The sequence below is a fragment of the Hemicordylus capensis genome, chromosome 3 (genome assembly GCF_027244095.1).
Source record: "Hemicordylus capensis ecotype Gifberg chromosome 3, rHemCap1.1.pri, whole genome shotgun sequence".
NCBI classification, from domain to species: Eukaryota; Metazoa; Chordata; class Lepidosauria; order Squamata; family Cordylidae; genus Hemicordylus; species Hemicordylus capensis.
Genome location: NC_069659.1, coordinates 346352862 through 346377675, shown reverse-complemented (window position 1 = coordinate 346377675; position 24814 = coordinate 346352862). Strand labels below are relative to the sequence as shown.

Genomic DNA, 24814 nt, shown 5'->3' with positions numbered 1-24814 from the left:
GTGGCTGGCCGGCAACAGGAGGCAAGGAGTTTGGCCGCTTCGGGGAGGGCAGGAGGCGGCTGGTCAGACGAGGGCGGCAAGGAGGTAGAACAAACTGGGCCTGAAGGTGGGGGGAGGAGAAAACTGGGCCTGAAGGTGGGGGGAGAGGAAACTGGGTCTGAAGGTGGGCGGGGGGGAGAACAAGCTGGGGTCGAAGGTAGGGGGAGAACAAGTTGAGGCTGAAGGTAGGGGGGAGCGTCAGGGGCATTTATGGCGGCTGGGATGAATGGGCAAGCAGCAGGTGGATGGGCTGGATGGTCACAGCTGCCAGGTGAGCGGATGGCAGGGGGACACAAATGGCCAAGCAGCGAGTGGGGACGCGGGCAAGCGAAGTCTCTGGAGGGGAAGCCAAAGGCTGAGTGCACTACTGCACAGATGCTCTGTGCAGGGTCAGCTAGTCAGCAAAAATGTTGTTCCCAATCTAAAAATATGAACCGGTAAAGAATTTGTACACTAGTGTTGTGCTTGATTTACTCATCTAGAAACTGACAGAATCCTAGCTCTTGATGTGTCTTCCAAACTCACCCCAGCCTTTTCTCCTTCACTGGCTTTTCGTAAACTCTTCTTTGAAAAAGTAGTTCCTTTACCACATCATCTGAGAGGTTGTCTTTTGCCTTCCTGGGCAACTTTATAAAAGTTATTGGGAGTTATTTGCATTACAGTTCAAAGCAAGGCATGGTGTTCTGGAGTATGCTTAAACTTTGGCCTGAATCTGCTTGCTTTTTTGTAATAAAGTGTGTATCCCGCCCTTTTCTACAAAGTATGCACAATGTTCCGTATAACAATCCTATGAATAAAATAAAATGGGACCTTGCATGAAAAACAGGTATTCTGCCACTGAGCTACAGCCTTCCCCATCCTAATAAAGCAAAATTACTCAAGTGTATAAAAAAATTACTCAAGTGTAAAAGTGTATAAAATTACTCAGGTGTATAAAATACAATAAAAATAAATAAGAGAACAGATCAAAAATAGTAGTTCCTCAAGAATTTGTTGAAAAGTAGCCAGAATATCTCCTAGGTGGCTTCAAGTGAGGGCTCGGTATATAATTCCAATGTGAAATTGCATCATATTCTGAGATAAAGGTTTATTTCTGGTAGAAATCGTCAAATTTTTATTTCACTTTAAAAATCTGTTTCCAGCTAATTCTGTGGCTGACAACCTAGACTAAATCTGAACACGCCAAAACATGTTGTGTATGTGGTTTTCACCAGTCTCCCCTTCTCTCTACAGTCAACTCTGCCTTCTGAAAATAGGGACCCGCTCCTTGAGGGTCCTGCAACCCTCAGACATATTTTCAGGAGGCAGAATAGGCTGCAGAGGGAAGGGGAGATAGGCAAAACTGCCCCTCAACTGCTGTGTCCACAAATCTCTTTTTGGCACACATATTAGTTTGGATATTGGCCACTATCTAGTACAGAAAGACACACAGTATGTGGGGCTAATGTATAGCATTTTGGACTGTGATTTGTTGAGGAACCTCTCTGTGTGTGTACTACCATTTGGTGCTTCTCTTGCAACTCCTCTCTCTGTCCTCAGGTGTCTTCAAAAGCTACCTGCCCTAGCACCAGAATGGGGAGAATGTGGGGTTTGGGATTGTGATATTTTAAAAATAAACTAGCTGGGCCAGGCGCAGAGCATCTGCACCTCTAGTCCCCACCCCACCACTTTCTTTCCCCACCCACTGCCACTGTTCTTCCCCCGCCTGCCGTGGTTTTCTTCCCCCGCCTGCCCACTGATGTTCACACACACACACCATTTTGTTGCCTGCCTCATGCATAAGCCTGTCTGCCACCACCCCTTTCCTCTCACCCTGCTGGCAGCTCGCTTGCAAACTCTTGCGAGAGCTGCCACAGATGGGATTAGCAATGGCTACGCCTTAGAGAAATATATATATATAAATTGTGTGGCACATCTTCAGTGAGATATAGCAGCAATTCATATCTTATAGTTCTCCACATACTTGCATCATCTAAGTAACCCATGGTTTTGAGAATTACTTCTGAAAGTCAACTCTTTTTGGAAGAGGTTTTTAGCCCGAGATTTAAAAAAATGCCCTCACAATTTGTAGAGACACTATGATTAAATAGGTTTTTTTAAAAAACACCCATAGTGCTTCTGGATGTCTGGTCCCCTCCCCTATAGCACAAATCCATGCTATAGGTTTGCCTCATTATTGTGTTTTAAAGCTGATAACTTAAATGTCCAATGTCAATGAGTAAACTGAAATCATATTTCTGCTACCTTATCAAGTTAAATTTTTGACAGAATAACCAAGCTTGCAGTGGCTGCCAAAAAAACTGAAGAAAAGGTTTCCCAAATTCATTTGATGAATTGTAAGATGTCATACGATACAGGACTCACTCCATATAATTCATAAATAAGAAAGCCTACTTGTACTCATTCTCTGAGTAACATAGATGCTATAATTTTAATAACTGTTGATAATATGTGTTTGTTTTACTTATAATTGTTGTTACCACCATATAGGTTGGAACAATAAATATTTGAGAACCATGCATCATGTATGAGGAGAGATATTTTTTTCTCCTTGAAATTCTTGGTTGACGACAGTGATTGCTTCATTCTGCAGATGATCATTCAGTTTGGGAATCTATCTGTGTTTAGTAACTGGGACAGAGACATGATCTACTATGTTTGCTCCAATAATTGAGTAATTTCTATCGCTTCCTTCATTATGTTTTGAACCTGTGTCATTTGAAGCTGCCTTGTTTCTCGTAATATTTCCAGCAAATGAATGCCAGCAGCATTAAACTTGCTGCCTCTCAGTCTGCACAGTAAATATCAAGACAAGTTGTCTGGCTCCAACTTTATGTGACTTTATGTAATGTGACTAGCCAATACCAATTTGTCACAGTTCATAAAGGCGTTACAGTCCCCTAAGGAAATGATCATAGTGTCCAAACCGGTTCAGAGGTCTGGTGGTTTGGATGACTCAGTGGCAGGGGATTACCTTTAAGGGACCAGGAGGATGTTCTCACCACTACCATCCCCCATGGCGTTTTTCTGTGTGCCAAATCGCTGGCACAGGGTGGCAGCATACCTTCTTGCCACCCTGGTGAGCGTCAGACCAGAAGTGGCCAGTGCGTGTCCATGACGTGAGCCTGCACATTTGCCACTTCTGGTCTGACGCTGACCGGGATGGCAAAAATGCATGCTGCTGCCTGGCGCCAGCGATTTGGGGCACAATGCTGGTGGGGGAGGGGAGAGCGCTCTCATGGTCCCTTAAAGGTAAAGCCCCCGCCAACCGTCAGGCGGATGGTTCATGTACATCCCTCACTCAGTTCTCACCTAAGCCCGCTCTCCCTGCAGACGAGCTGGGTGGGAGCCCTGGGTGGCCTGATCGGCCACCCACATGACTGCCGGCTCCGTTACGGAGCCAGCAGGGGCTGGGAGGATCGGGGGCCGCGTGGCACCCGGAAGCTCCAGGATGCCCCGCACGAGCGTTTTTCAGCCTCCCAGTCGGGGGTCTACTCATGAGTAGCTGCGCCACAGCTACTCAAGATTTTAAAAATGGGGTTTGCTGAGCGCTTGCTCCGTAAACCCAGTTTAAGGGGCGGGCTACCTAAGCAGGCTAGCCGCTTGTAAGCCACCAGGCTCGCCTGTGAGCCTGGTGGTTTACACGAGCAGCAAAAATCGGGCTAGGCTCTCCTAGCCCGATTTTTGCTGCTCGTGGGAATAGCCCCCCATGTGTAGCAGAAGAAGACCCAAATTCACTCTCCTAGCATCTCCATTCTTTTAAAAAAACAGAATCCATGATAACGAGCTTGGAAATTCCTCTAGCTGAGATGTTGCAAAGCCAATCACAGTAGACAGTACTTGGGGCTATATGTACCAATAGCCTGATATTATATATCCTAAAATAACAGTGGAAAATGTACCCTTTGACATGGGAGGAATAGCTTTCAGATAGACATAGATATATTTAAAGATGAATAGGTAGATCATTGTTGCAGACCGTGAAAGAGCCTTGCTAATGTTTTCTCTTTCTCCTTTTGCTTTCTGTTATTTAATGGACTGTATGTGCACTCTTGCAGTTGAGTGGTACAGGTAGGGACTCGTAGACTTTTAAAAGAAAAGATGTACTTTGAAAAGTTCACCAAATAGTGTAGGGATAGATGGAGGTAAGTAGTGTCACTTACCACTAATGATGTCAAAAGCACTGTTCAGTAGTGACAATCAGGCAGTCAACTTCCACAAGGCTGTTACAAAAACACTAAGGTTGTTTGCACAATTGTGCAAAACTGGGCAGGAGTGGGAAACCTAGGGAAGAGAGGCTCATGTGGAGCCTCGGGACATGCTCCTACCCAGCTGCTCTGAAGTGGGGCTACCCCATCCTTTTATCATGGATTTAACCAAGGTAAAAGGTGAGCAGCCCCTTCTTACCTCTACGGCCCCGATCATGTCATGATTGGGTCTGTTTGCAGCCGTTCCCTACAGCCCAGTGCTCGCTCTCAACAACAGAGTGCCACCTATAGAGCAGCCAGGAAGCTGGGACCAGCTACATTGACTCAGGGAGGCCCGCTGCTGCCTGCACAATGCATTGTGGGATGCTGGAGGACTTCCTCCTCCAGACTCCTTGTACAGAGACCTCTGCCGCACCAATCATGTGGGCATTCAGCGTGGCAGAGCACGCGACAACCTTTACTAGTGTCGGGGAAGGTAGGTATATTCCTGCCTTTCCCCCCAGCCCCAAAGATTTCGGACATATGTATGACCTTACTGAGTACAGCTGAAGGGGAAAACAGCTGAAATTTCCAGGCAAGAAGATATTGTGGTTTGAATGCTAGCAAATGCAATTTCCCTACAACACGGATGCTAACTTGAAGCTTGACATCTGAATCCCCTCCAGCAAATTCTGAGCATTTACTGTGAGCCTTTAAGTAATTGACAAGATTCCAGCATAGGCTAATGCATATATAAATTACCGTTCTGCTTCAGAGATATTTGAACTACATTACAAGCAGCAAGGAACTGCCTTTTCTGAGCAGCAAGAAAGTAACTGTGTTTGTGGACCTAAAAGGATATTTGCCTTGTACAAGCAACGGATGTTTCCACTTCAAAATGACACGCCATCTTCATTCACTTATTAGTGTTTCTATTGTGTTAACTTTGGAAGTTAGTAATGTTTCCTTCCCATCTTTTCCAGGAATGTCAGAGGAAACTGGACCATAAGCTTTCCCTAGATGCCTATCTCTTGAAGCCAGTCCAGAGGATTACCAAATACCAGTTGCTTTTAAAGGTAACTGCATCCAGTTTGTTCTGGGTTTCCCCACTATCGTTTCATTATGACGTTATTAATGTTTTAAAAGGTGACTGAGTCTAGATAGTTGTTCTGTAAAGGGACACCTTGCTGGATTTGGGCTTGGTTTCGTAAAAGGTGCTGGTGTTCAGGCTTGTTGGCAGATCCAGCCCCATTATTTCATCCAGCAGTGGATCTTCAGTGGGGAGAGAAAAGTGTTTACACGTGTTCAGAGGAACCTTTCTCTTCAGTCAGCTTCCATAGGCAGAGGAACACATTATGGCCCCACAATGATTATTTTTTAAAACAACATTAAACAGTCACACCATGCTAATTAAAACCCATGAACAAATTCCAATTATGCATTTCTCAAAGTTATACCAATCACAAACAATTGCAAGTATAAAATCAAATATGAACATTCATTTAGATTTGTAAGGACAGACATGTTACAAACATGTTAGTAAACGTTCAGACTTACCAGCAGCCAGGGAATCCTCCAGGGCAGTTTCCTCCAGTCCCTTCTCCCCTGCTTGTAACTTCTTGTTTTGGTCTTACTGGCTGGAATAGCTGCTACTCAAGCTGCTCCAGCCAATCTGATTCCTAGGGGGCCTCTTCTTGGCACAGCCCCCAGGAAGAACTAAAACAATGGGTAAAAATGGCACTTCGTGGTTGCTTCAGGGAGTATATTTTTAACATGTATTTTCCCTTCTTCCTGGGGGCAGTGCCAGGAGGAGCCTTTCTGACTGTATACTTCTGACCAGTAATAGAACTTCAAGAGAGACTCCCCATGAAACTGCTGAACCAGAATTTATCAGGACGTCGTTGTTTTTATTTGTTTAGCACATAGTCGAGACAAAGATTTTCTCTTCTGCTACAGGTTGTAAATTAGTACAGCATGTTGTGGTCCAGGCCTGATTTATATGCTAAATATGCTCATTAGCTAGCATACAAAATTAGGCCTGTCTCATAGTGTCACCAAGTGACCAAGTTCTTTTATATAGTGACCATGTAGGATCTGGGCGCAAGGAAGAAAGGAGATCAAACCAATCCTAAATGATTCAATGGGCTTTATTGAGTATAAAAGAATAACAACATCAATCTAGCTGAGCAGAAAGCAGAACATTCTATCAATATTACTAACAGTATTTCAACCCTAGCCAGCAACAGTATTCACCCTGTGTGCCTAACTAACATATGTGTGTGTATTAAATCTTCCTAGAGCCTAAAAGAATTCAGATATAGATGGAAAAAGGGGGGGGGGTAAGGAAAGCTGAGGGCTGGCATGGTTTGGGGAGATCAGGAATTAGTAGAGGGAAAGGCGGGGAGAAGGAAGGGAAAGGATGGAGGGATCCAAGGCTTGTGGAGGCAGCATATTACCCAGATCAGCGGCTTGAGAACGGTGGAGCTTAGAGCTGAAGGAGAGAAGCTTTTGGCTGGAGACAGGAGCTTTTAGATCAAGCATGCAGTTTGCTCAGAGCATGGCTGAGAGTCAGAGCACCATGGCTGGGAAAGTCTTGACTTCTCACTGCGCAGTGGAAGTCACATATAGTTCCTGTCCATGAACAGAGTTCCTGCCTCTAGCCCCGCGGCTTGGGCAGCAAACTCTTGGATGACTCATGAGCAAGTCTTGCTTGTAGGCAGAAGATTGCGTGTCGACACAGGACTGCCTGTAGGCAAAAGACTGCTAGTTCTCTGTCCAGTAAGCTTCATGCTTTATAGTTGTATTTTCCTTTGATCTCTCATAGAGTCTATATGAAATCTCCTAATCTTTTCCTGGGTCCCCAAAAGGGTGACAACTTGCTGTTACCTTCTGGATATCATCTTTTAATTATTCAGCCAGTCCAGAGAGATCTTAATCTCATCTTCTGTTAGCTGCTATCTTGAGGAGGGGACATTGCCCAAAGCAAATCTGCATCTCTGAGTTGCAAATGGGCCTCTTCTCTTGTCCCAAATTTGCTAGCCTGGTCCCAAAAGGTGTTAAAAGTCAGGGGTTAGTGAGAGAATTAGTTCTATTTGTGTGAGACAGCAATTACATTATTTCTTGTGTACCTCTATCTAGTGTGTAATTATAACAAGAGAATATTTAAAGTAACATAAAAAGGGGTACATGTGTGAGACGAGTTAATCAATACATTTGACTGAGGCAGAAGCATCCTGTCAGTGAGGAAAAGGGATAATTTCAGCAGTGTGAGACTGGTAATTAAGCCTGACCCATTGAGTCTCTTGTGAGTTCCACAAACACTGATAAACAATGCTAGATTACCCCGGCCTTTACAAATCATTTACCAGGCAGTCATGAGATCTGGGCATCATGTTCACCTCAAGTTCAGGCATGTAATCAAACTCTTAATATAAAATGAAATCAGACACAGGCCTGAATTCCATATACTTCTGGGCCGGTACCTCTAATGTTGGGGTGCCCAACAAGCATGCCTAAGAAGGTTGTGCGACTGCCCAATTTGAATGGCCACTGTGCTTATCTTGCATACACCGGAGCTTTGCATGGGAATGTCACAGATCATGCTTCTTGCATTTTGTGGCCTTTTGGTCCCTGTAGTTGACATGCAGAAAAAGAATGCACCAGTGCAGGGAGAGAGCGGCCTAACACAGCACTTTCAGACTAACTGCACAGGTGCGCTGGGGAAGCAGCAATTTTTGACACCCTCCCCTTCCCCGGGAAGCCCTCTGTGCCACTCGAAGATTTGCCCCGAAGGTTGCTCAGCCACTGTGGGTGTCACCAGCCTCACCTCTGCTGCCACTCCTGTGCTCCTCATCCTGACCTGGCCCCTCTTCCCTGTCCACTGAGCTATAGATCTGCACTGATGCTGCCCCAGTTCCCCCTCACCTGCTGGGTGTGCACACCCTGTCCTTGTTCTGGGGCTGTCATGCCCCCCCCCCACTTGCCGTATCAAGATAGTTTTCCGTTTCACCAGCCTCTGTCTCTCACTGCTGCCGCGCTCTCCCAGGACCAAGCTTGCCCCCTTTGGGTGCTGCAGAGGAGAGTGCAGTGGCACAGTGAGAGGCAGCACATACTGCTGGGCGCAGTAAAAAGCAAGCAGCAGCATATGCCAGCCCCAGGACAAGGATGGAGTGTCTGCTGAGAAGGAGAGGGGGAATAGGGACTGTGCCTGTGCCAGCCTGGTGGGCAAGGCTAGGGAGGAGAGGGTCGGGTTGTGTCATCACCAGGCTTGCCAAGGGAGCAGAGCCAACAAGTGGGTTAGAGGGCATGGAGCAACTCGCCGTGATTGGTGGGAGGCAACAAACTATCTCTGCTGGCATTGCTGGATGCATTGGTGCACATTAGTTTCCTGAACGGGGAGAGAGCACTGCATTCCTTTAAAGCACATGACAAAGTTTGATGATCCAAATGGGCTGAGGGGCAGTAGGCCCAGGTCCCAGATCTTTTAACGACCTACAACATACTTGTTTGTTTCTTTTCTGTGCAACAGCCCTTCAAATATTTGCTATCACATCCACCCTCAGTCTCTCTTTGTTTTTCAACAGGCTAAACATACCCAGTTCCTTCAGCCTTTCCTCATGTGGCTTAGTTTCCAAACCCTAGACCATCTTTGCTGCCCTCCTCTGAATCCATTCCAATTGGCTTATGTCCTTCCCAAAGTGCAGTGCCCAGAGCTGGACACAGATAACATCTGACTGTGCAGAATAAAGTGGAACTACTATTTCTCATGAAGGGGAAGGAAGCCAGATGCCCTTCATGCGTCTAATGAAGCCGCTCATAATCTATGATACGTGAAGGCACAATAAATCTATTAGTCTTTAAGGTGTCACAAGATTCTTTTCATATGCCCCAATGATTCATATTTACCAGAGACCACCCCTGTTTTCTATAACCCACCCCTAGTATGTCACTGCCCCTATTTTGTCCATATTTTTTTATCACCTGGAATTGCCTTGTTAAATATTTGTTCCTTTAAGTTTTTTGGGTTGTCATTCTTCATATTCCGCTCCCTCCCTAGGGTCTCCTGAAGCTAAATTTTGGATTGTGAGCATAGATGCAACTGGACTCTTATGCATATCCATGCAAATGCACATGCATGAATGTTCAGGTGGCAGGTAGCACACAGTTTGCTACTGCTGCCAAGTTCTATTTTGAACAGCTGATAACAGACTGTAGGGCAATTATGTTTGCCTAGCATTTTTTTAAAACCTAAAGAGAACTAACACTTCCTTGGCTTTTAAAATGGACAACATATTGCAGAGTAAACAAATGTCGCAGACAGGATAAAGCTTTCAGCGATGTGTAATGGACAGTAATTCGTGTATGAGAATAGTGTGTCATAAGCATATCCCTTCATCTGTGAAATGCTAGGCTAGCAAGCATGTTCTTTGGTATGCTTAACGTGGCTACCCTTTTAGAATTTCTGACAAGTCCAGACAACATTCAGATTAATACTCAGATGTATATTGGTTTGGTCAATCTGACCTTGGCCCACTTTATTCACTAAGGAAGAGAACAATCTCAGTCCCTTTAGTCTATAGTTCATCTTTCTGCTTCACATTACGCCCCAGTGCCAATTTCATAGATACATTGGTTTATGAGAATATAGTCACATCTGCAGTAACGGCTCATCCTAAAGAACCATGGGTGGGGGTGGAGGAATGAAACAGGTATAGTATAGGCTCTAACAGTATAGGCTCTTTCCCCTATGCTATTAGAGAACTTGGAGGGGGAGATTTCTTTATGTACCCCAGCTGCAGCAGAAGTGCAGAGGTAAGGAGAGCGCTGCTAATTAACCATGCCTGGAGACATGGAATTAAGGTTCGGGAAACTTGGGGAAAGGAGAAGAAGGGAATCTCTCTCTCCAGAATGAAACTTGAGACTATCAGTCTAACAAAGGTGAAGTAGAGTAGAGAAAGCATCCTCAGAGAGGGAATACCCTTGCTCACTGTCTCTAGTACCCCTAGTGGTCAATAGGGTTGCTGGTGCTAAGAGTCAATGCTATCTATCAGGAGCTGCATCTCCAACATATCACCCCACTCTGACCATTCCTCAGGTAGACCTGTGTAGGCTGGTTAATCATTGGACAACCCACGAAGTTCTAAAAAATGAATGACCAGCCTGAAGGGAGCATGGCTCTCATTTGCTGGGGCAAGGTGTGATGGGAGAGAGAGGTACAATTAGAGATTCTCCAGGAAGTAGAGGCAGATACTGTACCTCATTTGTACCCCCTGGCTCATTAGCACAAGTTGCTACTGCATGTCTGTTGTTGGAGTCTTTGGTGTGAGGCTTCAGTCCTCAGCCACAGAGCTGGAACAAGCTAAATTTCAGACCGCTTCTCTCTGTGTAAGAGGCAGAGAGAAGGGAATGCTGGACTTCTAACCTAGAAGCAACTGCCTTTTGCTCTGGATTCTTTTAGAACCAACTATAAATGCCTGTATATTATGTCATCTAGGAGAAAGTACCAGGTTTTTATTGTTGTTGACATTTCTCTGACTGTTCTTTGTATAATAATAAATATATGCACAGTATAGGCTCTTTATTATTATGTATAATAAAAAATGCTGATTCTTTAAGGAAACCTGCATAATTGATCTGGGAGTGGGGATTCTACTAAGTTTTTGGCACCCCATGATGATACATTTGTCCTTTGGACACGTTTACTGAAATAAAGCACGATATATATATATATCCCAAACAAAGCATCAACTCCTGATAGTAAGACTGAGTTTTCATTGCGCTCTCAATGGATAGTGACAGCTATTGATTTTTAGTGGGTTTGCAGGGTGGATTTACTCCCAGCAGTAAAGGTGGAATAATTAGACACCCATCTCATCCCATTTACTAGTTGAACATCCCGCCCCAACATCCATAGAATGACAGGTTAAGGACCCCAGGGGCATCACAGCAACATCTCCCCCCCACACCCCGCACTCCATACTGCTTCCTACATGTTTGATTTAGCATTTAATTGTGCTGCCAGCTACGCAAAAAGCGACTATCTGGGTACAGACTTAGACATGGGTGAACTTAAGGATGATTCCAATATCATTGCTAGGGCTGACAGCAGTAAGAAGGCCTTCTGCAAAACAGAATTTCCCTTAAATAAATGTTTTCCGGTGAAGGCGATTTCAAGCTGTAGTCATGTTTGAAGTGTGACAATAGCTTTATTACAGGGATGAGCAAAGTTGGCCCTCCAGCTGCTGTTGAACTACAGTTCCCATCATCATCTGCAGCCACAGTTTATTGGAGCTAGAGATGATGGGAGTTGTAGTTCAGCAACAGCTGGAGGGCCAAGTTTGCCCACTCCTGCTCTATTCACACATTATGTTCAACACTCGTACAGCGAGTGTCATAGGTACAGATCTGTACATGGGGACAGTTATTATTTATCTATCTACCTATCTATCTATCTATCTATCAAATTTATATACTGCCCAAACTTTTGTCTCTGGGCAGTTGACATAAAACAATTAAAACACATATAAAAAGTTAAAACAATTCAAAAATTTAAAATCAACCACAAATAAAAACCAACAAATTTTAAAAAGCTGAGAAAGCTTGGGTGAAAAGATGGTTTTTCAGATTTTATTTATTTTTTAATTGCCATTCACACGTTATGTTAATCACGGGTGTAGAGGCATACTTCCGATCTGGACTATGTATTCAAGGAGACTGTATGCAGGTTCACTTTTTAAATGAAGTCCAGTCATTCACATAAAGTACAAGTTCAATAGTATAAAGTGCAAGACCAGTCATTCACACAAAAACATTTACGAGTATACAGACATCTCTACACTTGTAGAACATAATGTCTGAATAGGGCGAGTGACTCTCCTTCCCCACCCAAATAGATCAGCAGTTCTGAGAATAAAGCCCCTAAAGTGTGGTTTGGGGTGAGCAAAGCTCTGAATCAGCTTGCTAGTCAGCCATCTTAGTGAAACAACCAGAGGCGTATCTAGGGAAAATAGCGCCTAGGGCAAGCACTGAAATTGCGCCCCCTGTCCAAACATCTGACACCCATCTTTCAGATAACTTTACCTTAATGTCAGCTGAAAAATACAAGTCAAGCTAGTTAATCTTTTAATATTTCAAAAACTATTTAGCAGTGGACGTAGCCAGACCAAGAAAATGCTGGAAAACTACGAATTTCAGTATGCTGGAGCTCATGAAATACCCAAATATTATGTGGAGGTGTACTTGGAAAAACTAAATAGAAGTGCCTGTCTAACTCTCTGCTATGCATTGTAGCATCACGATTACATACATTTTAAAAATAAATGGAGAATTTGACTTTTCCCAGATACTCTGAAAATAATTAAATGATATGCAGAGTAAACTGTGTCACTGCTTGGAATATATTCTAGTATTTCAGAAAGACAGTTAAAATGAGAGAAAGAGCAAGAAACTCCCAATGGGCCTTAATACTAAGGATTTCACATTGATTCAAAGACAAACTCACCATTAATAGCCATATTATTAAGACATCACATTTAACTCACTTATCACAAGAAACAAAGTAAGAACAAATGGATACAATCTTAGCTCATAAATTTCAGCTCAGTATTCACAAGCCCTGATTCTCTGTACATAGTGCCAATCTGAATATGTGTACAGTGACATATTATATTATTATTTTAAAAAAAAAATATACCTGTAGCCCCTTCAGGGGACTTCCTAAAGGCTGTGGGGGGTCTGCAAAGTTTTCCCCTCCTCCCACTGGCCTCTAGAGCCTCACAGGCACCATTTGAGCATGTGCAGTGGTCATTTTTTAAAATAATTTTTTTTAAAAATGGCTGCTGAAAACAAAATGGCTACTGTGCATGCTCAAATGGCCTCTGTGAGGCGTGGCATGCCCTAGGGCCTCACAGAGGCCATTTGAGCATGCCCAGTGGCCATTTTGTTTTTGGTGGCCATTTAATTTTTTTTTTAATTTTAAGAAATTGCACCCCCCCCTTCAAGTGGCGCCCGGGGCACGTGCCCTGCCTGCCCCACCCTAGATACGCCCCTGGAAACAACTTCTGGAAGAAGAGACCTTTGGAGGCAACTTGGGTTTCAAAGTTTACAAAACAGTGTTGTTAAACCTTTCTGGTTTTCTGCTTGTTTGAAAAATAACAGTAAGCTGATGTAAGATTAGATCTCGGACAAGTGAAATTCAGTGATGTCACTGGGACAGAGGCAGGTCAGACCAGTTCTGCACACACCACTGTGTGCTGGACCAGTGTGCTGGGACAGAAGTGAAGCAAGCCAGGAATTGAGAGGGTACTGTGGAGGGACGAAGTGTAGGCTGGGTAGGAAGGAGTGGTGTTTTGGGATGTGGATGAGGCATTTAGGCAGCTGGGGCGAAGCCGGGTACTCCTTCTAGACAGCCATACTAGCTATTTCCTGCTGGTAGCACTAGCCCTGTTCAGACATTATGCTGTATGAGTGTACAGATATCTGTACACTCATACATGTTTTTGTGCGAATGGCTGTACTGGCATTCATTTTAAAAGTGAACCTAGGCTCAGGCCCCTCCAAATGCACGGTACAGATAGGAAGTGTACTGCTGTACCTCTGTTCAGATAAGGTGTGAATGGCTGTACCTGTGTACAGATCTGCCCATGTGTACACTGTCAGCATAATGTCTGAATAAAGCTACTGTGTCATAGAGAGTGCCACTCCTATAAGTTCCTAGGACCTCCTGACCTTGATTAGTTACACACATACTTCCAGGTCAGCTGGGTCATGCCTGTTGTGAAAACGTGCTCCTGAATTTCCTGCTCGCTCTACTTCTCCTGCACATTAAACGCTTGGTTCATGATCTCAGTCTGCCTCTTGCTTCTTCTGCTTCTTGTTTTCTCATTGGCTTATTGATCCAACTGAGTGTAATTCTGTGGTTGTATGTTTGCTAGTTCTTGCTTGCAGTTTTGTTCCAGATATAAGTCTCAGAAAGTGTCTCTTGGGGCCAAATGAGTTGCACAGGGATGTGTGAATAATCTCTCTCCTCTGTTTATTATTTCTCTATGTAAACCGCTTTGGAAACTTTTGTTGAAAAGCGGTATATAAATATTTGTTGTTGTTGTTGCTATATTATATTACTGTGAATCTGAATTTGACTTGTATACATAGCTGCAATAAGGAAATACTCTTTCCATCCATCCCGCACTATCTTTTCCTGCTTCTATAAGACAATGCAATGTTTATGTTCTTATCTCTCTTTCCAATTACTTGAGGTTCACTATTATTTATCTGTTTAATGGATTTACACCCCACCTTTCCTGACCAAAGCCATACCAAAGTGGCTTTATTTTAATTTGTTTGTTTGTTTGTTTGTTTTATTAAAATATTTTTATACCGCCCAAAACTTATGTCTCTGGGCAGTTTACAACAGAATAAAAACAAAGTAAAACATTTGTTAAGACAAAAATGAAAAATTTAACACATTACAAGAATTAAAATTTTTAAAAGAATATTTTAAAACAGCATTAAAACCATTAAAACAATATTAATTAAAAGCCTGAGTGAACAGATGCATCTTTAAAGACTTTTTAAAAACTGTCAGAGATGGGGAGGCTCTTATTTCACTAGGGAGCGCATTCCAAAGCCTCGGGGCAGCAGTGGAGAAGGCCCATCCCTGAGTGGCCACCAGACGAGCCGGTGGCAGCTGCAGACGGCTTACAGTTTATACAAAAATATATCACAAATAAATACATAAAACAATCAAGAAATCATTTTTAAAATTCACTAAAAAAGCAAATACAAACTTAGCTGTGAAAGATTATTTAAAAGGCCAGATGGAATGCAAATGTTTTCAGCTTTCATTTAAAAATGGAGAGAAAGAGAGAACCAGGTGACGCCCTCTAGGGAGGGAGTTGCCAAGTTATGGAGACACCACTGAAAAGTCCCTGGCTGCCATGAAGATTAATGCTGCACTTGTGCAAACATACCGCATGAGTGCGTGGATGTTACTCTAGCTAGCTCTGCTACATTGGGGGCTTGCGCTCCAGATTAGTATTGTGCTAGTGCAACGTTATTGTGCTTATGCAACCAATCATGTACGTCCTTCTGGAAACTTATTCCTCAGTCCATATATGCTGCAGGGAGGAATTGCACAAGAAATCCCGCAAATTTGGGATTTGAGGCAGCTATGTGATCTTCTTGCAGGTGTTCAACATTGTTGAGCAAATGAAGAGTTAATCTGGATGTCAGCGTCTGTCTCTGGGGCTTGCCAGCTACGTCCATACCAGAGACTGGCCTGTGAGCAAGTCCTCTGAGGCTGATCTCAGGGTCCTGGCAGATTCATATGGGAACTGCTGCTCCCTGGCATAAACCAAGCCCAGCACTCTTAGGGCTTTAAAAGCCAAAGCTGGATCTGAGCCCGGAAATGAATCAGCTGCCAGCAGAATAAGTGCTTCATGAGTCATCCAATTCATCTCAATCAGCATTCTGGCAGCTGCATTAATCTGCACTAGCTGCAGTTTCCAGACAGTCTTCAAAGGCAGCCCTATGTGGACAGCATTGTAGTAGTCTAGTCTGGATGCACCTAAAGCAGGGCTGCTCAACTTTGGCCCTCCTAAAGATGTTGGCCTACAGCTCCCATAATTCCTGGCTATTGGCCACTGTGGCTGGGGATTATGGGAGTTGTAGTCCAAAAACAGCTGGCCGGGGGGGCAAAGTTGAGCAGGCCTGACCTAAAGTGCCACCGTTGGTGCACCAGCTGGGTGAAAGCACTCCTGGCCACAGCTCACACCTCTGGGAAAGCTCTGGATCCAGCAGAAGTGTGTGTAGGTTTTGTGGGGAAGTGCAACCTCATCCAGAACAGATTGTCAGCAGCAACCAATTCAGCAGGATGCCTGATTAACAGGGCCTCTGTCTTGTCTGGATTAGGCTTCAGGTTGCTTGCTCTCTTCAAGATAAAGGATCTTTCTATCTTCCCCATGGGTGGGAAAGCAGCTCAGTGGAGTTAACAACATGCATGCACATCAAGCATAGCCACAGATACACCCTACTAATATCAATTCTCTCAATTCACAATTAAAAGTAATGGCCTACAATCTAATGGAGTTGATACCCCTAGAAAAAGGGATAGGATAGGAAAACCTGTTAAACAGCGAGAGGGGAAAGTGTATAGCAGAACCTGCTAGTTGCAGACACTTTTCTTAAAAAAATAATAACAACAAAGCCACCACGGAGGGAGACTATTCACACATCTCCTGTTTAACATACTGTTCTGATCTCAAAACATATTGATGTGAAGCCATGCTTAGAAATACTGCCCCGTGCTGCCTGGGAGAGGCAAAGCAGTCAGAGTCTAATCTGAATGGGAGTCCTGCATCCCTGGACAAGTATGACCGATGAAGCACACCACTTCAGATAGAAGCCTGCTTGTGGCAAATAATGGATGAATCAGGTTTCGACCTGATTTCGACCAGGTCACAGTTCATTAAATTTTGTTTTCAGAAAGTTCAGCTAGGGATAAATCCCCCTAGTGATTAGCCTACTGTCCGGCTACACGTCCCTGTCTCCTTTACCAGCCTGGCTAGGCTTATCGAGTCCGGCCTCAGAGCAGGGACAGCGAGGGGGTTGAGCGTCACCCTGTGCCTCCTCCTTCCAGGCAGGAACATAGGAAGCTGCCATATACTGAGTCAGACCATTGGTCTATCTAGCTCAGTGTTGTCTTCACAGACTGGCAGCGGCTTCTCCAAGGTGGCAGGCAGGAATCTCTCTCAGCCCTATCTTGGAGATGCTGCCAGGGTGGGAACTTGAAACCTTCTGCTCTTCCTAGAGTGGCTCCATCCCCTGAGGGGAAGATCTTGCAGTGCTCACACTTCTAGTCTCCCTTTCATATGCAACCAGGGCAGACCCTGCTTAGCTAAGGGGACAAGTCATACTTGCTACCACAAGACCAGCTGCTTGTTCCTTGTGTCTGCCCATCTCCGGGGGGGGGGGGCGGGGGCTGACACTCTCCACCAGCCAGCCTCTCATCCCTGGCTGGCTCCTTATATGCCTCCTCACAGGCTGTGCATTGCCCACCCTGATTACGGGACCAACGCGCCTCTTTATTATCTGCAACTGACTACCCTTTACAGCTGTTGCCAATGCCTCTCCCCCGCCTCCCTCTCTCCTGCTTAGACCCCCTCCCTTTGGGAGGCATGCTGCTGATGTTGGGCCACTGTGCGAAACAGGATGCTGGACTAGATGGGCCTTGGGCCTGATCCAGCAGGGCTGTTCTTATGTTCTTATGATGTTATCCTCGCACACCTCCCTTTTGGCCTTATTGGGGCTCAGCTCCTCCTCCACTGGAGCTGAGTCCCTGCCCGTTGGCAGTCTTTCCCCTGACTCTCCCCGGCTGCCACCCGTCCCTGTCATGTTGGGCCCTCTCACCACTCCATCCTTGGAGGTATGGACAGCCGGCTTCGCCAGACACCTACAGTGGATGCACCAGTGCAACGATGCAGCCTAACACAACTTCCCAACTAACTACACTAGAGAAGCAGCAAATCAGCAATTTTTGATGCCCTCCCCTTCCTCAGGAATCCCTCTAACTGTGCCACCCAAAAATATGTCCCTGCGGGTTGCTCAGCCTGGAAATTACTGCTTCTCTACTGCACTGGTGCGGGGTCAAAGTGGCCCTGGCCAAGGGCACTGACGGTTCCTGATTGCCAAAAAGAGCCACAGCACGCCCATAGCCAGGGTGCCAACTTGCCCTCTCCCGCACCCAGTGGGTTCACCGGCTGGGGGCGCACACCCCTCTTCTCCCCAGCCAGTGTTTCAATGAAACGCTGACTAGGGAAGGATGGGAGAGGGTCAAAATGGACCATTTCCTGGGCAGTGGCCCTGCCCCCTGTGTCTTACATCAGACGCAGGGGGTGGGGCCCGCCAGCCCCTCAGCACTTCCCAGTCAGTGGTTCATGGAATCGCTGACCGGGAGCTGCTTTCCCTCCCTGCTAGGGTGCGGGAAATACTAGGGCATGGGGGGCTATTTTGGCCAAGGGGCCATGACCCTTTGAGCCAGCACTGGGTGCAGTTGATTGGGAGATTTTGTTAGGCTGCTCTCTGGCTGCACGGGTGCATCCTTTGCTCTATGTAGTCAGCCCGCATGTCACTTCTTTTGCATTCAGCTCTGGACCTCAAGGCCTCAGCTGTTAAGAAGGAAGGAGCAAAAAGGCTCCTTCCTTGGGTGGGGTTGCATAATTTTTGGAGAGAGATAAAAGATAAGATCAACCGAACATGTTACATGGCTTCTAGTGAAAACAAACCAACAGTCCCAACACGTAGCTCTTCTTGTCTGAAATATTGATCTTGCTTGTCTAGGCTGACCCTGTTTTGTCCAAAGGTCAGCAAGTATCTCTTCAGTAATACATTTGCTAGGAATGTGAGTGAAGGATCACATAGTGTTACCAGGTGGTCTTTCTTCCGCTGGAAACATCAGAAATCAGCACTGGGGAGGCATAATCTACAGAGACATCAAGAGCTCATGGGCAGTTGTGACAGACATTTATTTATTTACAAAAAAGTCTACTTTTTTTTTTTTGCACTCTGTAGTACAAAGTAGCTTACAAGAAAACATAACTGGGGAAGAATAACATAAAATTTATGCAAACAAAAAGCAGCATAGCTATTAAACAGTTATGAAACAATCACATTCTCTGTTATCGACAGTCCTATGGAAAAGCCAGGTTTTAAACAAACTCCTAGAGGAGAGCAGGGTAGAGTTGTGGGAGTCTCCAGTGAAAGGAAATTACACAGCATTGGGGCCACCACAGAAAAGGCCCTGCTCCTAGTGGATGCTCCTCTCCTGAAGGCAGCAGGGCCTCAGGTGTCAAACAATGTGTGTGGAAAGCACATATGAGCAAAGGCATTCCTTTGGGTACGCAGGTCCCAATCTATTTAAGGATTTAAAGGTGAGAACCAGCAGCCTTGAGTTGAGTCTGGGAACAAATAGGTTACCAGGGAATTATTCGCACTTGGCTTCAGGCTTCGGGGTAAAGCCTGAGTGAAGCCACTTCAAAGAACATTCATGGCATTGAAAGAAGCAGCTCCTCCTCTCTGAAACAAGTCCACCTGGCAGGTGTCAGTGTTTTCCTTCTAGCCAATGGGGGGAGTGGGGGGGGAGAGCTCCCTGCAGAAATAGATCTGCATTTGTAAAGAGAGTATCCTTATCATGCCAGTGATTCTACAGTCAGTGCCTCTCCCATTTGCTCTGGCATTTTCAGAAAAAGTAGCTTAAAACGAGCATTTTAAAAACCTGGACATATGTTGAAATAAGCCAGAATTCACATCACAAAGCCCGGTTTATGTGTGGAGTGGGTCCAAAAATTTTGAGGGGATTTCGAGGTAGGTTTGGCTGGTGTGTGAACACACACACTCTCTCTTCTGAAGGAGATTCGGGGCAGAAGCCCTGTGTGTATAGCCTTCAGTGCAGATTGGGGCCATGTATTCCTAGTGAGCAATCAAAGCTAAGAGACAGGTCCCACCATTCTATACCAATTGAAGTTTCCAAGCACCCTTCAAGGGCAACTCTACATAGAGCATGTTACATTAGTCCAGTTGGGAGATGACCGTGGCATCAACCACCATGGCTAGGGCAAACCTTGCTAGGAATGCTTGCAAGTGTCAAACAAGCCAATGCTAGCAGACGGTGCTCCTAGTCTTTGCTGACACTTTTGCTTCCAAAGAAGCCCCATAACAAAGAGCACCTCCAGTCTGCAAACCTGATCTTTCTGGCCATTTTATTTATGTATTTTTCTTTGTAAACCGCTTAGTGAACTTTGGTTGAAGAGCAGTATATAAATATTCTTCTTCGTCATCGTAGTTCAGGGAGATTGCAACCCCATTCAGAACCAGTATCCTCCTGAACTTATTGTACCTTTCTTCCCACTTGGTATATATTCCAACTGAGCTTCTATTATTGAGGTTTTAAATAAGTTCCATGATTTCTGGAGTGAATTTTCCTGGACTCCTGTCCCTGAATTCCTGTCCCTGAACTCTGCCAAAGTGTAATGTGAGCTCAACCATCCACCTTTGTCAACCTCTATGTCTTGGATGTATGATCATGCACTGATGCTGCCTTTGTCAGGGAGATCCAGCACTCCTTATTCAACTAAACGTGCTGCATCCTCCTTCCTGATAAAGTTGATGCTAGTTTCCCATTAATGTGAATGCACAGAGACCATGGACAAGAAGAATATGTTGCTGACCTGTAAGCAATTACACAGTCCTCCCTACCAGAGTGAACTGATTCTGTTCTATGCTGCCTCCTGGGCATTCTGTAGGGCAGGTTTCCCCAACCTGCGGGCCTCCAGATGTTGCTGAACTACAACTCCCAGCATCCCTAGACACAATTTATTGTGGCTGGGTATGCTGGGAGTTGTAGTTCAGCAACATCTGGAGGCCAAAACTCTTGCAGCCGAACTCTATAAAGTTCTGGTAGATGTTTTGAACAGGCGCAGATTCCAACAGTGGGACTGTACTGATGACCAGTCGAAGAGCATCAGTTAAAGGAAAACAACTTGTTCTTCACAATACACATTTGTGACCTTTGATTACCTTTCTTGCTAGGGGCATTATAGACTTCAGCAACTATGAAGAACACTGTTAAGGTTGAGCAAAGAATTTATTTCAAGTAATACAAAAGAACATTGTATACCTGCTATGTTGCTCTTTGTTTTGCATAGTTAGTGAACAGAAAGTTGACGAGTGACATGTGAATTCACTCACTGAAGCTCTTCTCACAATCCATGAGAAGAGCTTCTGTTGGGCTTGTGGGGAGAATAGGCTTAGCCCGCCCTCCCTGCATATGAGCAGCCACTTGTAGCTGGGTAGCCAGATTGGCCACCCACATGGCTGCTGGCTCCATCATGGGGCTGTGGGGATCGGGGACCGCGTGGCCCCCGGAAGTTCCAGGATGCCCCGTGCAAGTGCGCTGCGCGGGGCATCCTGGAGTGGCCCCTGACCCCCGGTAGACTCCACAAGCAACCAAATGAGGTTAACGGAGCACTTGCTCCATTAAGCTCATTTAAGGGGAGGGGGGATTAGGCAGGCTACCTGCCATGGAATCACTGGGCTCACCTGCGAGCCCAGTGATTCCCACGATCCCTGGAAAGCGGGCTAAGCTCCCTTTCCAGGGATCGTGGGAATAGCCTCACTGTTTTTATAGAAATTTATCTGTGACGGTTCTACCTGTATTCTTTCACATACTCCCGCATTCATACACCTATTCCCATAATTCATGTATAATACTAGTACACAGAAACATAATGACCTTGTGTGCTGACACTCTGAGCAGTTGGAATGTTTGCAAACATTCTTTAACAGCTCAATAGTTGCACGAATGTTAGGGATGGCGTACTATAAATATACTGAAGCCAGAGTTCTTATAGCCAGTAGTTCTGGAAATGTTAGTATTTTATTTATTTATTTATTTACTTACTTACTTACTTACATTTATATCCCGCTCTTCCTCCAAGGAGCCCAGAGCAATGTACTACATACTTAGGTTTCTCCTCACAACAACCCTGTGAAGTAGGTTAGGCTGAGAGAGAAGTGACTGACCCAGAGTCACCCAGCTAGTTTCATGTCTGAATGGGGATTTGAACTCGGGTCTCCCCGGTCCTAGTCCAGCACTCTAACCACTACACCATGCATTAAACTCATTGCATTAAATTCAGTTTAAAAAAACAAAACACCCTCCTTTTCAGTTTATCTGATTTTGGTAGCAGATTGGCATTGCCGCTATTTTTCTTCACATCTTGATAACTCATTTATCTGTGTACAGCCATAATCTAAGTTCCCTAGTGTATTATCCAAATCTAATTTTGACTTTGCAGATAAAAAACTGAACTCGGAACTGGTTGCATGATATTTAAAGCTGTTTCTTAGATTGTTGATCCAACATTGTAATCTGGAGTCAACAATCTCATCCATACAGAGAAGAATCCCAGGCTCTTTCTAGTACATACTGAACTTTTTTGTGTTTAGGTAACTCTTTTAAAATTTAAAAAACAAAGTGAAGTTCTGCTATTGCCTCCCTGAATCATTTCTCCCAGGACGAAAGAGGTGAGGGCTAAATTGAATGTGGTGCTGACCATTTCCTTCCAGGAGGATCTGTTCCAATCATGTATGAAGAAAAGGAGGGGGTGGGTCCAATTTTAAACAATGGTCAGTGGTGGGCAGGGCACTGAGCCCTTTCCTTGCTCACAGCTTACCTCCATTACAGACGCATAAATGGCTGGTGGGGTGGCGGGGGGAGAGACCTATAATTATAAATGATATTTTTATAAATGATATTTATGCCAAAATGTTGTACTAATCAATATTGTGGGCCACCTATAAAGAGAATGCTCACATAGTTACCCTAGGATAATGCACTTTAACTAAGTTAAACAAGGTAATTTAGCTGAACATGCAAGAGGTGATTCAGAACCGAGCTAGAATTAATGATGTGGAGTTCCATGACTGGAACTCATGACATCTTTTTTCTTATTCAGAAAGTCACCACAGAAGTGAGAGGGGTTAGATCAGGTGAGTGCAGGGGTCTAATCCAACCCCAAACCAAATCACACCCACCCGCAAATTGTTGTTAACCATAGAAGGGAAAACCTGGGCTCTAATTGTAGCTTGCGGGTGTGTCATTTAAGTTGAGGAATCAGCATTAGGGTAAAGGGTTGTAAGTAAGCCTTGGTGCCATGACCCATGGCTGCTTTTTGGAAAAGAAACATATTTGAGAGCCCCATTGATAGAATTCCCACAGCTAGTTTGGATAAACTAAGAGGAAGAAAGAAACCCCACTGAAACTGACGTCAGTCTGTTTCCTGATGTCACTTTTATGTTGCTGGCTAAGAGAAAAGTGCCTGAAAGAATGATTGTTGGGAGAGCACAGACATATGAAGGAATGGTTCAGCATTCCCTGTGCACTTTAAGTCAGATTCCACTTTACATATGGTAGGGGCAGATGTATTTAAAGAGAGGAGTTGTGTTGCCCTTAACTCTGCTTTGGCCAGAAAGCTTCTCATTTTATCAGAGCTTTTTTCCCCTTTGACTGGCCTCTGATTCAACTCTTGGATATGCAATCAAATCATATGTTTCAAACACTGTTATCATAGGATAATAGCAACCCTGTATCAGAAGGGCTTCCTTATTTGAGGTTACATTGTTTGGAATAAACGTTATTTGTTAAGGTGTTCTTTGCTGTTTTCCATCAGGCCATTTGTGCTGTTGTAATGAAGTGTGCATTGCAGGCCCCTTTCCCAGCATAGGTTATTGTGCTGGCTATAAAATCAAAATTCAATCTGATTGGATATGCAATCAAATCATATGTTTCAAACGCTATTAGGATAACTCTGTAAGCAACCCTGTAACAGAAGGGCTTCCTTATTTGAGGTTACAGTGTTTGGAATAAACATTATTTGTTAAGGTGTTCTTTGCTGTTTTCCTTCAGGCCATTTGTGCTGTTGTAAGGAAGTGTGCATTGCAAGCCACCTTCCCAGCATGAGTTATTGTGCTGGCTATAAAATTCAAAGAGGAGTGACCAATAAAAAGGTGAACAAATATGTGCCTATTGAGCTAGCGAATGGTGATGGATGGACGTCTTTGCCTTCTCTCCTGGCAACCAGCAAATATGACTTTTCAGTAAACAGGTTAGCAGGTGGACACCTCAGACAGGAAAAAGAGGAGTGTTCCCTCAACTATTTTATTCTATGTATTTAAAACATTATAAAACATTAGTATCAGTACTGCTCGGGAAAGCTCACAAAGACAATGAAAAATTAATAAAATTCAGGTGTTTTTTTAAAAAAAGACCCAATTAAAGCCAGATTTATAAATTAAAAACCTACTAGAAACATTCAAAGATTAAAAACAAAAAAGCCTCTCTAAAAAGATGAGTCTTGTGTCTTAAAAATCCCGAGGGAGGGATCAGGCAAAGCTTGTCTGGGAGGGCGTTCCAAAACCAAGGAGCCACAATGGATAAGTTCTAGTCTCTGGTTCCTGCCAACCAGAACTCAGTCAAGAGCGGGACTGTGAGTAGGGCCTGGGATGCCAAATGGAGGACCCTGGCAGGTTGTGCATTCTGACAGCTGCCCCCAAGCTGTGCAGGGCTTTAAAGGTCAAGACCTGCACTTTGAATCTAGCTCGGAAGCAAACTGGTAACCAGTGAAGCTGCTGCAGGATGGGCGGAATAATCGTGAGTGCCCACAAGCACCCTTGTGGAAGTATTCTGGTCCAGCTCAAACTTCCAAACTGTCTTCAAGGGCAGCCCCATATGGAGACATTGCAGTGACCCAATCTGGATTGCAAATCCTACTTTTCCAAGTACTGCTGCGCTAGTATACCACTCATAGCTGGTAGAAGACACTCCTGCATGCTGCCACCATATTTGCCCCCTTTGTTAAGCAGGGTCCACCCTGGTTTGTATTTGAATGGGAGTCATGTGTGAACACTGTAAGATATTCCCCTCAGGGGATGGGGCGCTCTGGGAAGAGCATCTGCATGCTTGCCTGCAGAAGGTTCCACGTTCCCTCCTGGCCAAGACAGGGCTGAGAGAGACTCCTTCCTGCAACCTTGGAGAA

General features: G+C 44.7%; 1 protein-coding gene across 16 annotated transcripts in view; it reads left to right on the top strand.

Annotated features, from left to right (window-relative positions):
* MCF2L2 (MCF.2 cell line derived transforming sequence-like 2) overlaps window positions 1-24814 on the top strand; it is a 440334-nt gene that overhangs the window by 323125 nt on the left and 92395 nt on the right. For all 16 annotated transcript variants that reach the window (XR_008318527.1, XR_008318525.1, XM_053304949.1 and 13 more), the window contains one exon: window positions 5210-5302. Coding sequence is in view for 14 of the 16 variants with exons in the window: in XM_053304949.1 (XP_053160924.1) it covers window positions 5210-5302 (93 nt within the window). In the remaining 2 variants the exon portion in view is untranslated. The remainder of the gene's footprint in view (window positions 1-5209; window positions 5303-24814) is intronic.